General features: G+C 36.9%; 2 protein-coding genes across 5 annotated transcripts; one reads left to right on the forward strand and one right to left on the reverse strand.

Annotated features, from left to right (window-relative positions):
• LOC121768880 (probable galacturonosyltransferase-like 9) lies at window positions 1-1447 on the forward strand. The gene has a single exon (XM_042165479.1). It carries the CDS (start codon window positions 173-175, stop codon window positions 1277-1279), a length of 1107 nt encoding a protein of 368 aa, XP_042021413.1. The 5' UTR covers window positions 1-172; the 3' UTR covers window positions 1280-1447.
• A 2852-nt stretch (window positions 1448-4299) lies between these two features.
• LOC121768378 (paired amphipathic helix protein Sin3-like 3) lies at window positions 4300-11987 on the reverse strand. 4 transcript variants are annotated; one of them, XM_042164863.1, is made up of 22 exons: window positions 11659-11987; window positions 11385-11483; window positions 10693-10848; window positions 10417-10603; window positions 10229-10327; window positions 9971-10138; window positions 9724-9883; window positions 9235-9365; window positions 8843-8918; window positions 8492-8748; window positions 8259-8413; window positions 8012-8139; window positions 7671-7925; window positions 6862-7515; window positions 6703-6761; window positions 5924-6529; window positions 5744-5844; window positions 5513-5651; window positions 5273-5425; window positions 5018-5181; window positions 4822-4933; window positions 4300-4741 (listed from the first exon to the last, which is right to left on the reverse strand). In XM_042164863.1, the coding sequence occupies exons 2-22, from the start codon at window positions 11456-11458 to the stop codon at window positions 4622-4624; spliced, it is 3954 nt and encodes a 1317-aa protein (XP_042020797.1). In that variant the 5' UTR covers window positions 11459-11483; window positions 11659-11987; the 3' UTR covers window positions 4300-4621. The 4 variants fall into 4 exon arrangements, with proteins under 4 accessions (XP_042020797.1, XP_042020796.1, XP_042020799.1 ...); XM_042164862.1 differs by having other exon boundaries at window positions 9235-9371; XM_042164865.1 differs by having other exon boundaries at window positions 9235-9371; window positions 10693-11105.
• Between the last annotated feature and the right edge of the window lie 1447 nt (window positions 11988-13434).

Below are 13434 nucleotides of genomic sequence, written 5' to 3' on the forward strand. Positions count from 1 at the left end.
ACACAACTCTCTCTCCATATGTATATATCGCCGTCCACTCATTAGCTCTATTCTACAACTATTTCTCTCTCTTCACTTCCATCTCCAAAATTTATTTCCTTAATTACCCCAAAATTAAACCTCCACATTTATAAAATCAGAGAAAGAGAGCTCAAACCCTGCACTCATACATATGATTATTCCTCCGAGATCCGGCGACGGCTTAATCCCTGCCGCGGGGATTTTTCTAATCCTCCTCCTCCTCGGGCCGTGCGCCGCCATCCGGTCATTCCCCGACGCCGTCCTCGCCGGATTCTCGGAGGCGCCGGAGTACCGCAACGGCGTGGACTGCCCCGCGGCCTCCGCCGATCCCGCAACGTCATGCGACGCCTCATTGGTCCACGTGGCGATGACGCTGGACTCGGAGTACCTCCGCGGTTCAATGGCGGCGGTCCACTCTGTCCTCCGCCACGCCTCCTGCCCGGACCACGTCTTCTTCCACTTCATCGCCGCCGAATTCGACTCCGCCACGCCGCGTGAGCTCACGCGCATCGTCCGATCCATATTCCCCTCCCTCAGCTTCAAAGTCTACATCTTCCGCGAAGACACCGTCATAAACCTAATCTCGTCCTCGATTCGAGTCGCATTGGAAAACCCGCTCAATTACGCCCGGAACTACCTTGGCGAATTGCTCGACCCGTGTGTGAAGCGGGTCATCTATCTGGATTCGGATCTGGTCCTAGTCGATGACGTGGCGAAGCTCTGGGAGATCGAATTGACGGAAAACCGGGTCATCGGGGCTCCGGAATACTGCCACGCGAATTTCACGAAATACTTCACTGACGGGTTCTGGACCGACCCGGTATTGAGCGGGGTATTCGGGTCGAGGAAGCCGTGCTATTTCAACACGGGTGTGATGGTGATGGATTTGGAGAGGTGGAGGGAGGGGCATTATCGGAATAAAATAGAGAATTGGATGGAACTGCAGCGGAGGAAACGGATATACGAGCTGGGGTCGCTGCCCCCTTTTTTGCTGGTGTTTGGTGGTGACGTGGAGCAGATCGATCACCGGTGGAACCAGCACGGTTTGGGGGGTGACAACGTGTCGGGATCGTGTAGGGAGCTGCATCCTGGTCCAGTGAGCCTGCTGCACTGGAGCGGGAAGGGAAAGCCGTGGGTGCGGCTGGATGAGAGGAGACCGTGTCCGTTGGATCATCTGTGGGAGCCCTATGATCTGTACACGTGGCGGGGGAAGAAGCAACGATTGGGGTTTGTTGGATATTCGAGTTTTTTGTTTTGATTGATTATATTTTTTTTACTATTGGAGAGTAGTGATTCTTTGATTATTACTGATTGGAATGAGATCACTTGTTGTACAAACGACGGTGGATTGGGGGTTTTTTTTGTTTTTTAATTGATGAGATATTGAGATGGGGTTTCCTTGGATTTAAGGAACCAATTTTGGGAATTCGGATTCTTTCATTGTTATTTGACTTTTTTTTTGTTCGTTGTTAATTTTTGTTTGAATTTATCAATTTTACAGTTATGGAGTACTTTATTACCATTAATAGGGAAGGTGATTAATTGCATTGAGCAGTGATTGGGTTTTGAGATGATTCTTTCCGTTAATGAATTGATTGGTAAAAAATTTATTGATTGATAATAATTGAAATAAGGAAATTATTTATTTTGTAACGTGGCAAAGTGGGTATGAACCATGAAGGTTATGATTTGCTAACAAGTTGTATCATGAAATGGGCCATTATGGAGTTGACAATGACTTCAAATCCAGATAAGAAAAAGGGTCATGTATGAGATGGGAGTCTTGGGATTTAGGAAGGTTTGCTTTATTTATTAATTTTATTTTTCAAAGAAGAATAACAATGATGAAGTGTTAGGAATAAACCACTGGCATCTCATTAATTTACACCCAATTTTTAAGTCAATAATTTAGGATTCACTAGTAGCCTAGATCTAGAATTGAGATTCTAGTATATAATAAAATTGTGGGATTTTTTTAAATCTGTAGAAATATCATGTCATGTCACGAATCATGCGTATGTAAATATGTAATACTACGTGTTTGGATATTTGAAAATTGAATTTTCGTTCAACATTAGGAAAATCAAGTTTGTTATGATAACCTTTTCATAGATTTATGGCAGGTGTCTTTGAATATGATACCGTGTCTGCGTGCATGCCTCAATTCAGGCCATATTTTCTTTGTTTTGATAATTTAATGTTTTCATATTTGTTAGTAGGGAAAAGTATATAGTTCGTATTGAGTTTCCTCTACCTTCGGGGAAAGAGAAACAAAAAACTAACAAAATTACTAGTCTTAACGAAGTAACACGTTAGGATTGTTCGTATAGTCCAAAAATTAATTAATCTAATAAAAGATCTACAAAGGTTTAAGGTTTATATTATATGAGGGGGTGTTATATTGCTAACTCACTCTTAAATTGCCAACTACAATTAAATGATATGCACATTGGATTATTAAATCAAGGTATAAGATTATTAATGCACGAATATCAATATGAAGCACAACAAATGTTCTATTAGTGTCAATTAACTAACTTTTAAAAAATATCTCAAAACTTTAAATGATTATAACTATCTCAATTTATATTATTTTTTTACACAAAATATGTCAAATTAAAAATAATTTTGTAAGGATTCTAACGATGTCTCCCTTGCATATGTCACGATATCAAAATTTGAAAAAAAATATTAAATTTTCGTAAATATCAACTAGCAGTTTAATGTCAATATGACTACTATAATATGTCAATATAATACATAGGGATGTCAATGTAGCCCGTAACCCGTGGGCTGGCCCGAATAGCCCGCCAAATTTATAGGGTTAGGGTTGGAAATTTCTAGCCCGATAAAATCACAACCCGATTAGCCCGCACTCGATTAACCCGCAACCCATTAAGGCCAGACCCGAAAACCCGATAAAATTTCTATTATTCTATTTTTTTACTCTCAATTCGACATTTCATTGATTAATATTAACTAAAAAAATAACTTTCAATTTTATATTAAATATACAAATTATATATTTAATTTTTATTAATATAATAATTGATAAATAAATTAAAAACTTCAAATTCACAAAAAATATATTTAAATTTCTAAAACATGCATTAAAATTTTACGAAATATCTCAAATATTACTATTTGATCATGTTTATGATTGAGTTTAAGCATATATCTTAAATATATCATAATTAAATGTTTTACATTGTATGAATATTAGTAATTTTAATCATTATTTATTGGATTGATCGCATGTTAATATTATCGGTAGCAACCCGATTAACCCGCTGGGCTAGCCCGAAACCCGAGCTTTAGAGTTAGGGCTGAGCTTTTATAACCCGAAAGAAATCACAACCCGATTAGCCCGCACCCGATTGACCCGCAACCCGAGTAGGGTTGGCCCGAAACCCGACGGGCCAGCCCGATTGACATCCCTAAATACATATACAATGTCAATGCTAAATTTTGTTGATATATTCAATCAATCATATTGATATATTTAGTACACTATTGACAATTTAATTCAAAACCTAATTTTGATAGTTTTCTTATCTTTTTAAATTTAATTAATAATAAAATGAAATTACACATAGCAATTTATGGACCACTAGATCTTTATAAATCTTATGGTTTTAAATTAGTTATAGTTAGCAATTAAAAGTAGAGTTATCAATTCATCACACCCCTATATTATATACTCCCTACGTCCCTCTGTAGTAGAGGCGTTTCATTTTGAGCACTCGTTTTGAAAAAATTATAATAAATAGCTAAAGTGTAAAAAAAGTAAATTAAAAAATAGAATAATATAGTTAAGAGTCTTCTCTATATTAATTTTCCTCTTATTTTACATTTTTTCTATTTTAATTATTTATTATCATTTTTTCAAAACGAGTGCTCAAAATGAAACGTCTCTACTCCACTACTACAGAGGGACGAGGGAGTAGCTTTTATCGTTGGAATACATATCTCATAGCAACTCTATTTCTATAATCTTATTCTAACCACAAATTTTTTGTTTAATATTGAATCCAATAATAAACAAGCGATAATCATGCTGTAATAAGACATCTAATTAAATGAAGACTAAGATTATCAGAAAGTTTAATTTTCTAATTAGTTAATTAATTAGACATTAAATTAGATCTAGAAAAAGTACCAATCATTTTCAATACCAAAAATCGTATTTAGCTAAACTTAATTTTATGCTTAGCTAAACGAGGTATAGTTTAGATGAAGATACAGTTGAAAGTTGAAACATTTTAGAGAGAGACAAAATGGATAAAAAATGCGTTATATAATACCAGTGAATTCAGCTTCAATGTAACACATGTAAATATCTACATATACATATTTTCAGATCCTCTCCTTCCATCAACATGGAGCACAGTGCTCGTCATGTGACCGTTGAAAGGAGATTCAGCCGTTGTTCTCAGCTCACTTTCAACCATCAGATCACGTTTAACTGATATCAGTAAACACGATCTGATTTTGTCGACCAACCAACTCAAGATAGATAACCAGTTAAGGTTTCAAGAAACATAAGTTGGAAAAGAAGAGCCTAACCTTCATCTTTCCGATGCAGTGAAGCTTTGGCTATTCAACTAACCATCAATCTACAGATTCTTCTCACTCTTTGAGAACAGCCACTGTGAAACGGCGTTTTCCTCCTTTTGCTCAAGCGATATAAGAAGTCTTCTGTGCCTATAACATACGCAGCCTATGGTACAAAGCCAGACAAATTTAGCATGATGTTAAGGGTATTTAGGTCGCATAAACCAGCTTCTCTCGTTGGCGTACCTTTAGTGTATTGCAAGCAACCTTGATTTCAAGACCGTTATAAGTTACAAGTTGTTCCGTGTCTCTGGAGATGTCGGGGACCTTGTCTTGAGTCGAAAATTTTCTTTTGTTTCTGTGGATGCCTAATCAGATTAACATATGCACAGGAAAAAATAAATGTTTGATGGGGAATTTCATCTGCACATTTTAATGTTACCTCTTCAAGAATATCTTGTGGTTTCCCTTTCTTTCTGGACCAACTGCTAGGAGTTCATCGTTCAAATAAGCTGCAAACGAGGGGTCCATGTAGATAGCCGTCTCTTCGGGTTTGTCCTGCTCGTTTTTCATGAGCTGAACCGTTAAACACGTTGGAGAAGGCACCTGCATCAGAAGTTCATGCACAGTATAAGGGTTGTAACCTGAAAGATATACCAATGCTCTGAATAAAACAGGATCCAATCAGTAAACCTACACATTCTATCCGATACAAGTTGTCTTCGGGAAGAAGAAAACGTGCATTCTCGTGATAAATATCATCAGAAAATTTTTTAGGACTTCTAGATCTTTCGTATGAATAGAGCTGAATGAGTTTGTTCTCCATCTCCTCGCTTGCAATTGTTTGTAGCTGTAGAATATGAGGGGCAACCATTGAATCACAAACTGCAGAAATGGTGGAAACATGTACATAAAAGAGAAGTAAATCCCAAGTCACCTGTTTGACAAGTTTATGTATCAGTTTGTCTAGTGAAAACAGGATGTAGGATTGAGCACCAATGATAGTTCGGCAATCATCTTCGAACTTTGCATTATCGGATGATCCATCCAGCAAACTGTGTAGTGCATCCTTAAATCTGTTACACGTAACAAGTTTGACTTTATTAGTAGACCTTCATAGGTCCACCCTGAGAAAAGGATGCGTTCATTTGAAAGATCAGAAAACTACCTAGCATATGAATCTGTCGTATTTGAATCATTCAAGATCCTCCATTTATTTTCAGGAGACGACGAATGCAGCTTAGCACTATGCATTCTTTCATATAGAATCTGTAGAAGCAAGAAAAGAGATGATTATGATGGATGTTCAAAACCATAAATAAATGTCAATAAATGAGATGAACTTTACCTGGTGAAGCCTAAAAAGCAAATAGAAGGAATCGTTTCCGTAGAAAATCTCTGTGTTCCTCTCTTTGATAGGTAAGGCAGCAGGCAATTTCGTTGAAAGAGGCTTTACAGTATGTAGAATGTGACCAGAAATTGCAACCGTTCCCTCGTTCTCATGGATATCTGCCACGCCTTCAGCCTCTCGTTCACTCTCATCCTTGTTGTCATTCTCATCACGGTCCTCATCTTCGTCATGATCTTCGGGGGAGCGCTCTTCTCTATCGGCTGAATCAGTCGCTGAAACTTCAGCAATTTTATAGCCATTCTCGCTGTCTGAGGAGCCCTTGGCACTTTCATCACCTTCATCGCCACCATTAGCATCATTTTCTCTTCTCGCCTCCACAGCACAAAGTGCTTCTCCTCCGGTCCTTCTAGTACTCTCAGCACTTTTACATGAACTGTATGCGACGCCTCCAAATGCTGCCAAAATGTTGTCTTCGTGATTCTTACTAGGAGATAATTCACCTTCTTCTTGTTCACCTTTACCGAAACCTATAATTTCGTTGTGGCATTTCTCGGCTTTGATCCCCTCAATCGCAGAGGAAGTAACTTTCCTATAAAGACCACACTGCAAAAACAAACCTATATTGACTCTTTTCTTGGTGACTAGGAGTATATGTTTTAACTAGGACCATATCTGAAAGATAAAGACATTTTTTTGACCCATTCTTCCATTGTGTTGCTGACTTGTTTATATACCCTCCTATGAGATTCTCAAAATGCACAAAGACTCTAGTATACCTGTGGTTTGTTATTCAGCAGTAACGTAGTCCTGTGATCACCAATAGCACTACTTGATCCTGCAGCGTGGCACAGACAATTTCCTCAAAAGTTAGCCACAGAAGTAGATATAAGTTATGACAAAAAAGTAGATATTGAAACCATTTTGTAAATCCGCACCATTTTCAACATTTATGTTCTTTTCTCCTGTAGCGTTAGGAGTAACTTGCTCGAAGAAACCAGCTTGTTTGCTGGTTCCGGACATAGCAGGTATGATGCCGGCATCAGTGCGCATTAGTCCATTTTGGGTTCCATTTCGTAATATATCAATCTCACAGGCAGTATTATTTGCACTAGGAGAACCACCATTCTTGCCAACGTTATCGTCATGTCCCTTTAGTATTTTGCTGCAACAGGATTGTTCAGTTTGAATATTTTCACCACCGGCTTTAGACATATCTGATGATCTGTGGTTTTCTGAAGCAGCCTCGACAAAAGGGATGTCGTTCCCTTCGCCTAAATTGGCCAATCTTGTAGTTGAATCATTTTTGACAGTTTCCTTGACATCCCCCGCACTAGGACGGGGAGGAATGCTGAACACCGGTTCGATGAACGTTGTCCAAATCTTCATAACTTTGTCATGCTGCTCAGGTGTACACACTTCTCCACAAGCGTATTTCATGAGCTGATATAGATCTTCTTGAATGTCGGGATCAGGATACTCAAACTTCATATGAGGTTTGATGGGTTGTCTGTATCCAGCACTGATGAAGAGAATCTTTTCATCTTCATTCTGATCCTTGTCGCTCATTTCTCTGATTTCAGCTAAAAATGCTGGTGGAGAGAAACCATGGACCAAATTATATAGTCAGTGAATATACTTTTCTTTATGAGGATGAAAAGGAAACTTAATATCAGGCATTATCATATTAAGTCTGGTAACGCATGTAAATCATAAGAAGTCTGAGCACAGTGTAAATCTAAACTACCTTTAGCACTCAAGTTCTTTGTATCTTGTTGTTTAAAATAGAAGCTCCGGTGATCTAGTGACTTGTGGTAGTTTTTAGCATAAATTTCAGCCCAAATCTTATTGAAATCGGAGCGGCATCTTGCCCATTCTTCCTGTTTCTGCTTCAGCCGTGTCAAAATAACTGGCAGGGCAAGGGGTGCGTTCTTCCTCAATACATCCCTCACGTCAAGCCCATGGTCACCATATAAACGCTCAATGCACCGAAGGTTAACAGCTGAACAAAGGATAGAAATGGACTTTCAAGTCAACTGTCGACAACAAAATTTGTTCAGAGAAGCAAGCAGGTTCACTGATGCTTACCTGTCAGGTGATCGTCTATTTGAAATGAACTCTCAGTCTTATCGGTATGAGAATTCATACTATCTAACAATTCTTCAACACGCTTTGTTGTTGCGTTAACAGATTCCAACAACATGTCAAGTTCAAACCTGGAATCATAATAGAAACACAGATTCACAACTTTCCATGCTTGTAAACGATTCTTTTAAAAGTCTAGATGGCAGGTTTACACCCCAAATTCAAATAATCTCCTGAGAAAACTCTTTACCTGTCATCCTCACAACGGAACAAGCTTTCTTCATATTGGTTTTTGCGCATGTGTTTGAACGAGTAGTCCTCACTTCCTGAAGTGACGGACACCCAATGGTCATTCAGCACTTCAGAACCAATCTTTGTTCTACAACTCACAGATGGAATCGGATACTGCATTTGGGAACGCTGAACGGATTAGCATCTAGATCAAATACATTCGGTTATGTAAAACAAAATTACAATACTTACATTGTTAGGAAGAAGACGGTAACTTGGTGAGCAGCTTTCGCAATTAGAGAGATCAAGTTCATGAATGGGTTTCGCCATATACTTCTCCTTTGTAATGGACACCTTCTGTCCCTGGACATCATTGCTGAAAGCAAGAACCTTGTCTGGTCTGTCCCTTTCTCTATCGCCGTGATCTTTATTTTTGGTACCGTCTTCCTTAAAGTGTTCATCTGCTTCACGACTGTCTACCTTTAGAGATCTGAAATTCTGTTTGCTGCCTAGAAAATATTTGAAACACCCAGTTCAGAGCAAATTAACAAAGTATATATAGTTTCAATAAACAAAAATGAAAAAGCAACGCATGATTCTTACCTGTTTTCTCAACATAAATTATGAAATCGTCACACTGTTCCTTGAGATCTGGATGTGATCCCAGTACACTAGCCACCTGATACAATATAAAGTTTATCCCAATTACTAATCCTACTAACAATACGAGATAGAAATATATGACATGTTGCAAGCAATTCTCTTTAATAAGGTTTATAAAATGTTAAACGGTTGATGTTATATTTTCAAGCTTTATCATCAGAACAGATACGATGAGATGTATGAGAATGATCAGGATGTAGTATGCACAAAACTTTGGGGCAGTATGCAATTTTAACTAAAACTGCTCTTGTGTACGCCATAATTCAACAAAACTAGAGGACAGATGTAAACTGGAGTTAACTAAACGGATAAATGTCATGAGAAAAATTTACCAGCTTTTGAAATTGAGGTGGCGTAACAAACTTGCTTCTATAGGAGCGAACACAGTCCAAGAACTTCTTGTAGTTTTCGGAATCTTTCAATTTTTCCTTCACTTTTCCACAGAAAATTGACACTGGGTCCTCTGTTCCTGAGAAAAATGAATTGATTTTACTTGATACATGTGGACACTCCTACTAAATGCAGATAGATACTCAAACAAATTTATAATAAAATCCCAAATAAAAGTTGCAATATAAAATTTACTATTATTCTCAATAGTAAAAACCAGAATAACTTACAAAACAAAATGAATTGATTTTACTTGATACATGTGGACACTTCAACTAAATGCAGATAGAGTTCACAGATATGAAAATGCTTACTAAGACTGATATAAGATAAAAATAAACCAATTGGATGTAAACTGAGAATCACGAGTGGTTATAACAATTAAATGAGAGCAATATGAGGAAACACAATCTCACTCTTACTGTACCCACCTATAGGTAACTGGTCATTCGCAGAATCATCTCTGCCTGCAATTTTTCTTGCACTATCCAAGTTATCATCATAATCACGCTCAGTTTTGTTCTCTTTTGTATATACTCCCCATTGCACTGAATCAGTGCAAGCAACAAACTGGTCAGCTGCAGCAGGCTTCTGGAACAAATGTGCCAAAAGAGATATTTAATTATTCTGCATAACCAAGTCAACCAGAAAGCAGTGATTCACTAAAGTGAAAGCGACCTGCTCAATAGGCTGTGTCGTTGTCATGGGAGAGCCTCCACTATTCTGCAGCAAGATATGATTTTTAACAGGCTGGGCAAGATGGACGGGGGCGGCAGAAGTAGTATGAGGTAAGAAGTGAGTGAACTCTATGAGTAGGTCAGCATGATCCTGAAAAAGAACTGAAACCTACAAACAAGCATCAAGAAATCACCACTCAAGAACATTATACCTGTTTATAATTATACATAGTACGAAAATGAACTCTGAGTAGAGTACCTCCTGATAGACTTCTGTTATTGACATATTATTTTTTCTGTATATATTCAAGATGTCAAGAAATGCATTGTATACGTGATGATCACCCTGAAATCTAGTCTGCAATTAGTTCAAAATTTGTCAGACCACAAATTATGTTGGAGAAACAAGAAACAGAGGACTATAGTGGCATGTTTTCGCAGCTGCACCTTTATTTTGTTTACAAAACCGATTGCTTCTTCAAAATCTACTGGCTTCTTTTTTGGAAGTGGTTCATCCTCTGCTGGGAGGGTAATCTCGTATCCCTTCGGTAAAAAGGCATTGAAACCTAGAATTAGGTCTCGGTCCCCTCTAAAAAGTTCCTTCACTTTCACTATAACACCAGATGTATCGATTCTATATCCAGAGCAACAAAACAGACAGAAATAAACACATTAGCATTATGAAATCCGGACTAAAACATAAAATGAAGAGCACAGTTCTACCTTTGAGCCTTGAACTCTTTCATGACATCAAGAAACTCATTATACATGTCCCCTTTGTCCTGAAACTTTTCCTTCACAACTTTGAGATACGACAAGGCATCAGTTGTTTGGAGCTTCTGAACACTTCTTGCAGTTAACATCTGGGCTTGCCCGGAACTTTATCGTCCAGCCAAATATGCAAATTTCAAATCCTCATCAATGCACAGTGTTCATAATAAAAGAAGACAACCTTCCTTGCCTCGAATAAGCAAATTTTCATATCCATGACGATGCATAACCATTACATTATCGTCCCAAAAAAAGGAGCAGAATAAAGCCAATCTTCTGAAGCATATAGTACATCTTATAAAAACATCACTTTCCAGACAATCAGACTTATGCAATCACTCGAGATTCAATTCGCCTCTCAGTTTCTACAAACAAAACGAGCACAATCCGCAACAGGAAATACAATAAAAGCTCGAAATATTGACATAAATTGCAAACACAAAACACCACTTCAATGATAAAAATAGTTCGCACAAAAGCCAAAAAAACGGAGCACCACTACAGCAAGAACAATCTCATTGCTAAAATCGTAACAGAACAAAACTAACCAATCACAAAAACCTCAACCAACTAGTCATCAAACGGTAAAAAAAAACATAAACGCATGAAATGGAAAGTAAGAGAGGGAGAAGAAAAACTCTCACGGTTCAGTTGGAGAAGGAATGGCAGAGCCTTTAGGCAGAGAATTCACAAACACGTCATCTCTAGACCTCTTCATCGCTTTGTACCAGAAAAATTATCTCCTAAAACAGATTATAAATTTACCACATTTTTATTAACTTGGACTAGAAAAAATCCTGATCCAAGAGGCCAGCGGTAAAGCAATTAACAAACAATTGAGCTAGCAGCAATTTAAACAATGGTAATTAGATCTATTAAGCGGACAATTAGAGAGTAATCGTGAGCCTTAATCCATACCTCGAGGAAGATCGCCTCTAATCGAAGAGGAGAAGAAATCGCGATTACAATTCAAATGACTTGAATTATACGAAAAGTATAACCCAAAAAAGGCATAAAAAAGCTTGGAGCTTTTTGCAGCAATGGATCTTCGGAGTCAGGCTAATGAGCGAGCACAACAGAGTTCATTATAGCAGAAATGGTGTGTTCATATAGTTTTATAAATTTATGGTCTGCACAAATTAGGCAATGCACAGAAGGATTTTGATTTTGGAAGCGGTTTATATTGAAAATTGATAGCAGTAATATTTATATTTAGAGAGAGAAAGAGGAGACGAGATTTTACTCTGTTTTCATGCGTCCTTTTTCTACTCCTATAAGTTTGTGGAAATAATATACTACTTCCGTTTTACACAAAAAAGGGGAGATGAGAAACTATATATTTTTTGGAATCGAAAATGTCATAGGGATTAATCCATTTAATTTAGATTGTGGGATTAAGATTTTCATATCGTTTCAATTTTTTTTTTATGTATTTTAAGATTTATCATATCGTTTCAATTTTTTATGTATTGTTGAGTTAGGCTTCTTAAGTTGATAAACTCATAAAAGAAAAAAAAATGACTAAAATCGGTCATTTACACATTTAAAAACTCATTGGTCCTATTGGACATGTTTGATAAGTTGGTAATGCCTAAATTAGATACTTATATAATTATTTTCAAGTATTTAGTATCATAGTTAACATATCATATAAGCATGTGTTATCCTCTATGGCCAATCTAAGCGCATTTTTTTCTTTAAAATACAAAGCTATGTATCTCACAATTTTTTTTTTATGTATCTCACAAATTTGGTCGGATAGCATTTCTGCCTCATTTCTGGTCTACCAAACAACAACGAAAAAACACTATCTTGACAGCCCGCATTTCTTATCTTACCTTTCAAATCTTCTTATATCTCATCTTTCTTATCAAATGAGCCCTAGGTATATTGTTTTATAGTAAACAATACTTAGCTCACATTACTTGAATCACTTCTTATTAATTTTTATATTTAATAAGAGAGAATATGTATGAGAAGACTTTTCAGCATTATTTTCTCTCAACTTTAACTATATTTATTAATATAAAAGAATAAGTAGAGAATTCTAAAATAAGTTAGGAATTGCTATAAATATGGGGGAATTAGTATCATTTTGCACAAGTTGAAGAGTTTGAAAATAAAGAATTTCTTATTTCTCCACATCACCTCTCCTAAACCTTTCTCATATAACTAATCAATTGTCTTCTCAAATATTTCCTCCAAACTAAATTACCCCTCCAATATATTTCGTATTCCAACATATATTACCTCCGGGCACAAAATTATGATTCATATTATCAATTTTTTTCTCTAATATATTTTTAATAATTAAAAATATATCATAATTCATATCGTGGAACCACAGTTAATTTGATTTGTGTCTTTAAAAATGACAAAGGATCATTTGGTAATAGATAATTGTTACTCTTGAATTGTTGATGGAGGGCTACATTTCCCATAATTGAGTTGGTAGCAGAACCTCAACCTGTCACATTCCAACATATATACATATAATAAACAAATACTAGGACTTAAAGTAACTAGAAACGTGTAATTTTATAAAAACTTGAGCGGTGAAAAAAATGCTCTTTTGATAAGTCATGTAATTATATCAATTCATGTATGTAACTTTTAATTTTACAAGTGCTAGGCGGGTTCGTCAGGGAGCGTGCTAGGTGGGTTCGTCAGCTCCGTTCAGCCCTTCCTTCATCG

Source organism: Salvia splendens, chromosome 15 (assembly GCF_004379255.2).
Source record: "Salvia splendens isolate huo1 chromosome 15, SspV2, whole genome shotgun sequence".
Taxonomy (NCBI): Eukaryota; Viridiplantae; Streptophyta; class Magnoliopsida; order Lamiales; family Lamiaceae; genus Salvia; species Salvia splendens.

What these genes read in the sequence shown, in the direction of transcription:
- LOC121768378 (XM_042164862.1), bottom strand. Translation starts at nt 11,458, where the DNA reads ATGAAGAGGTCTAGAGATGACGTGTTTGTGAATTCTCTGCCTAAAGGC. An exon ending in ATTCCTTCTCCAACTGAACC is followed by an intron (nt 10,849 to 11,384) that starts GTGAGAGTTTTT and finishes TGGACGATAAAG; the next exon opens with TTCCGGGCAAGCCCAGATGT. An exon ending in ACCGTCTTCTTCCTAACAAT is followed by an intron (nt 8,414 to 8,491) that starts GTAAGTATTGTA and finishes TCCCAAATGCAG; the next exon opens with TATCCGATTCCATCTGTGAG.
- LOC121768880 (XM_042165479.1), top strand. Translation starts at nt 173, where the DNA reads ATGATTATTCCTCCGAGATCCGGCGACGGCTTAATCCCTGCCGCGGGG.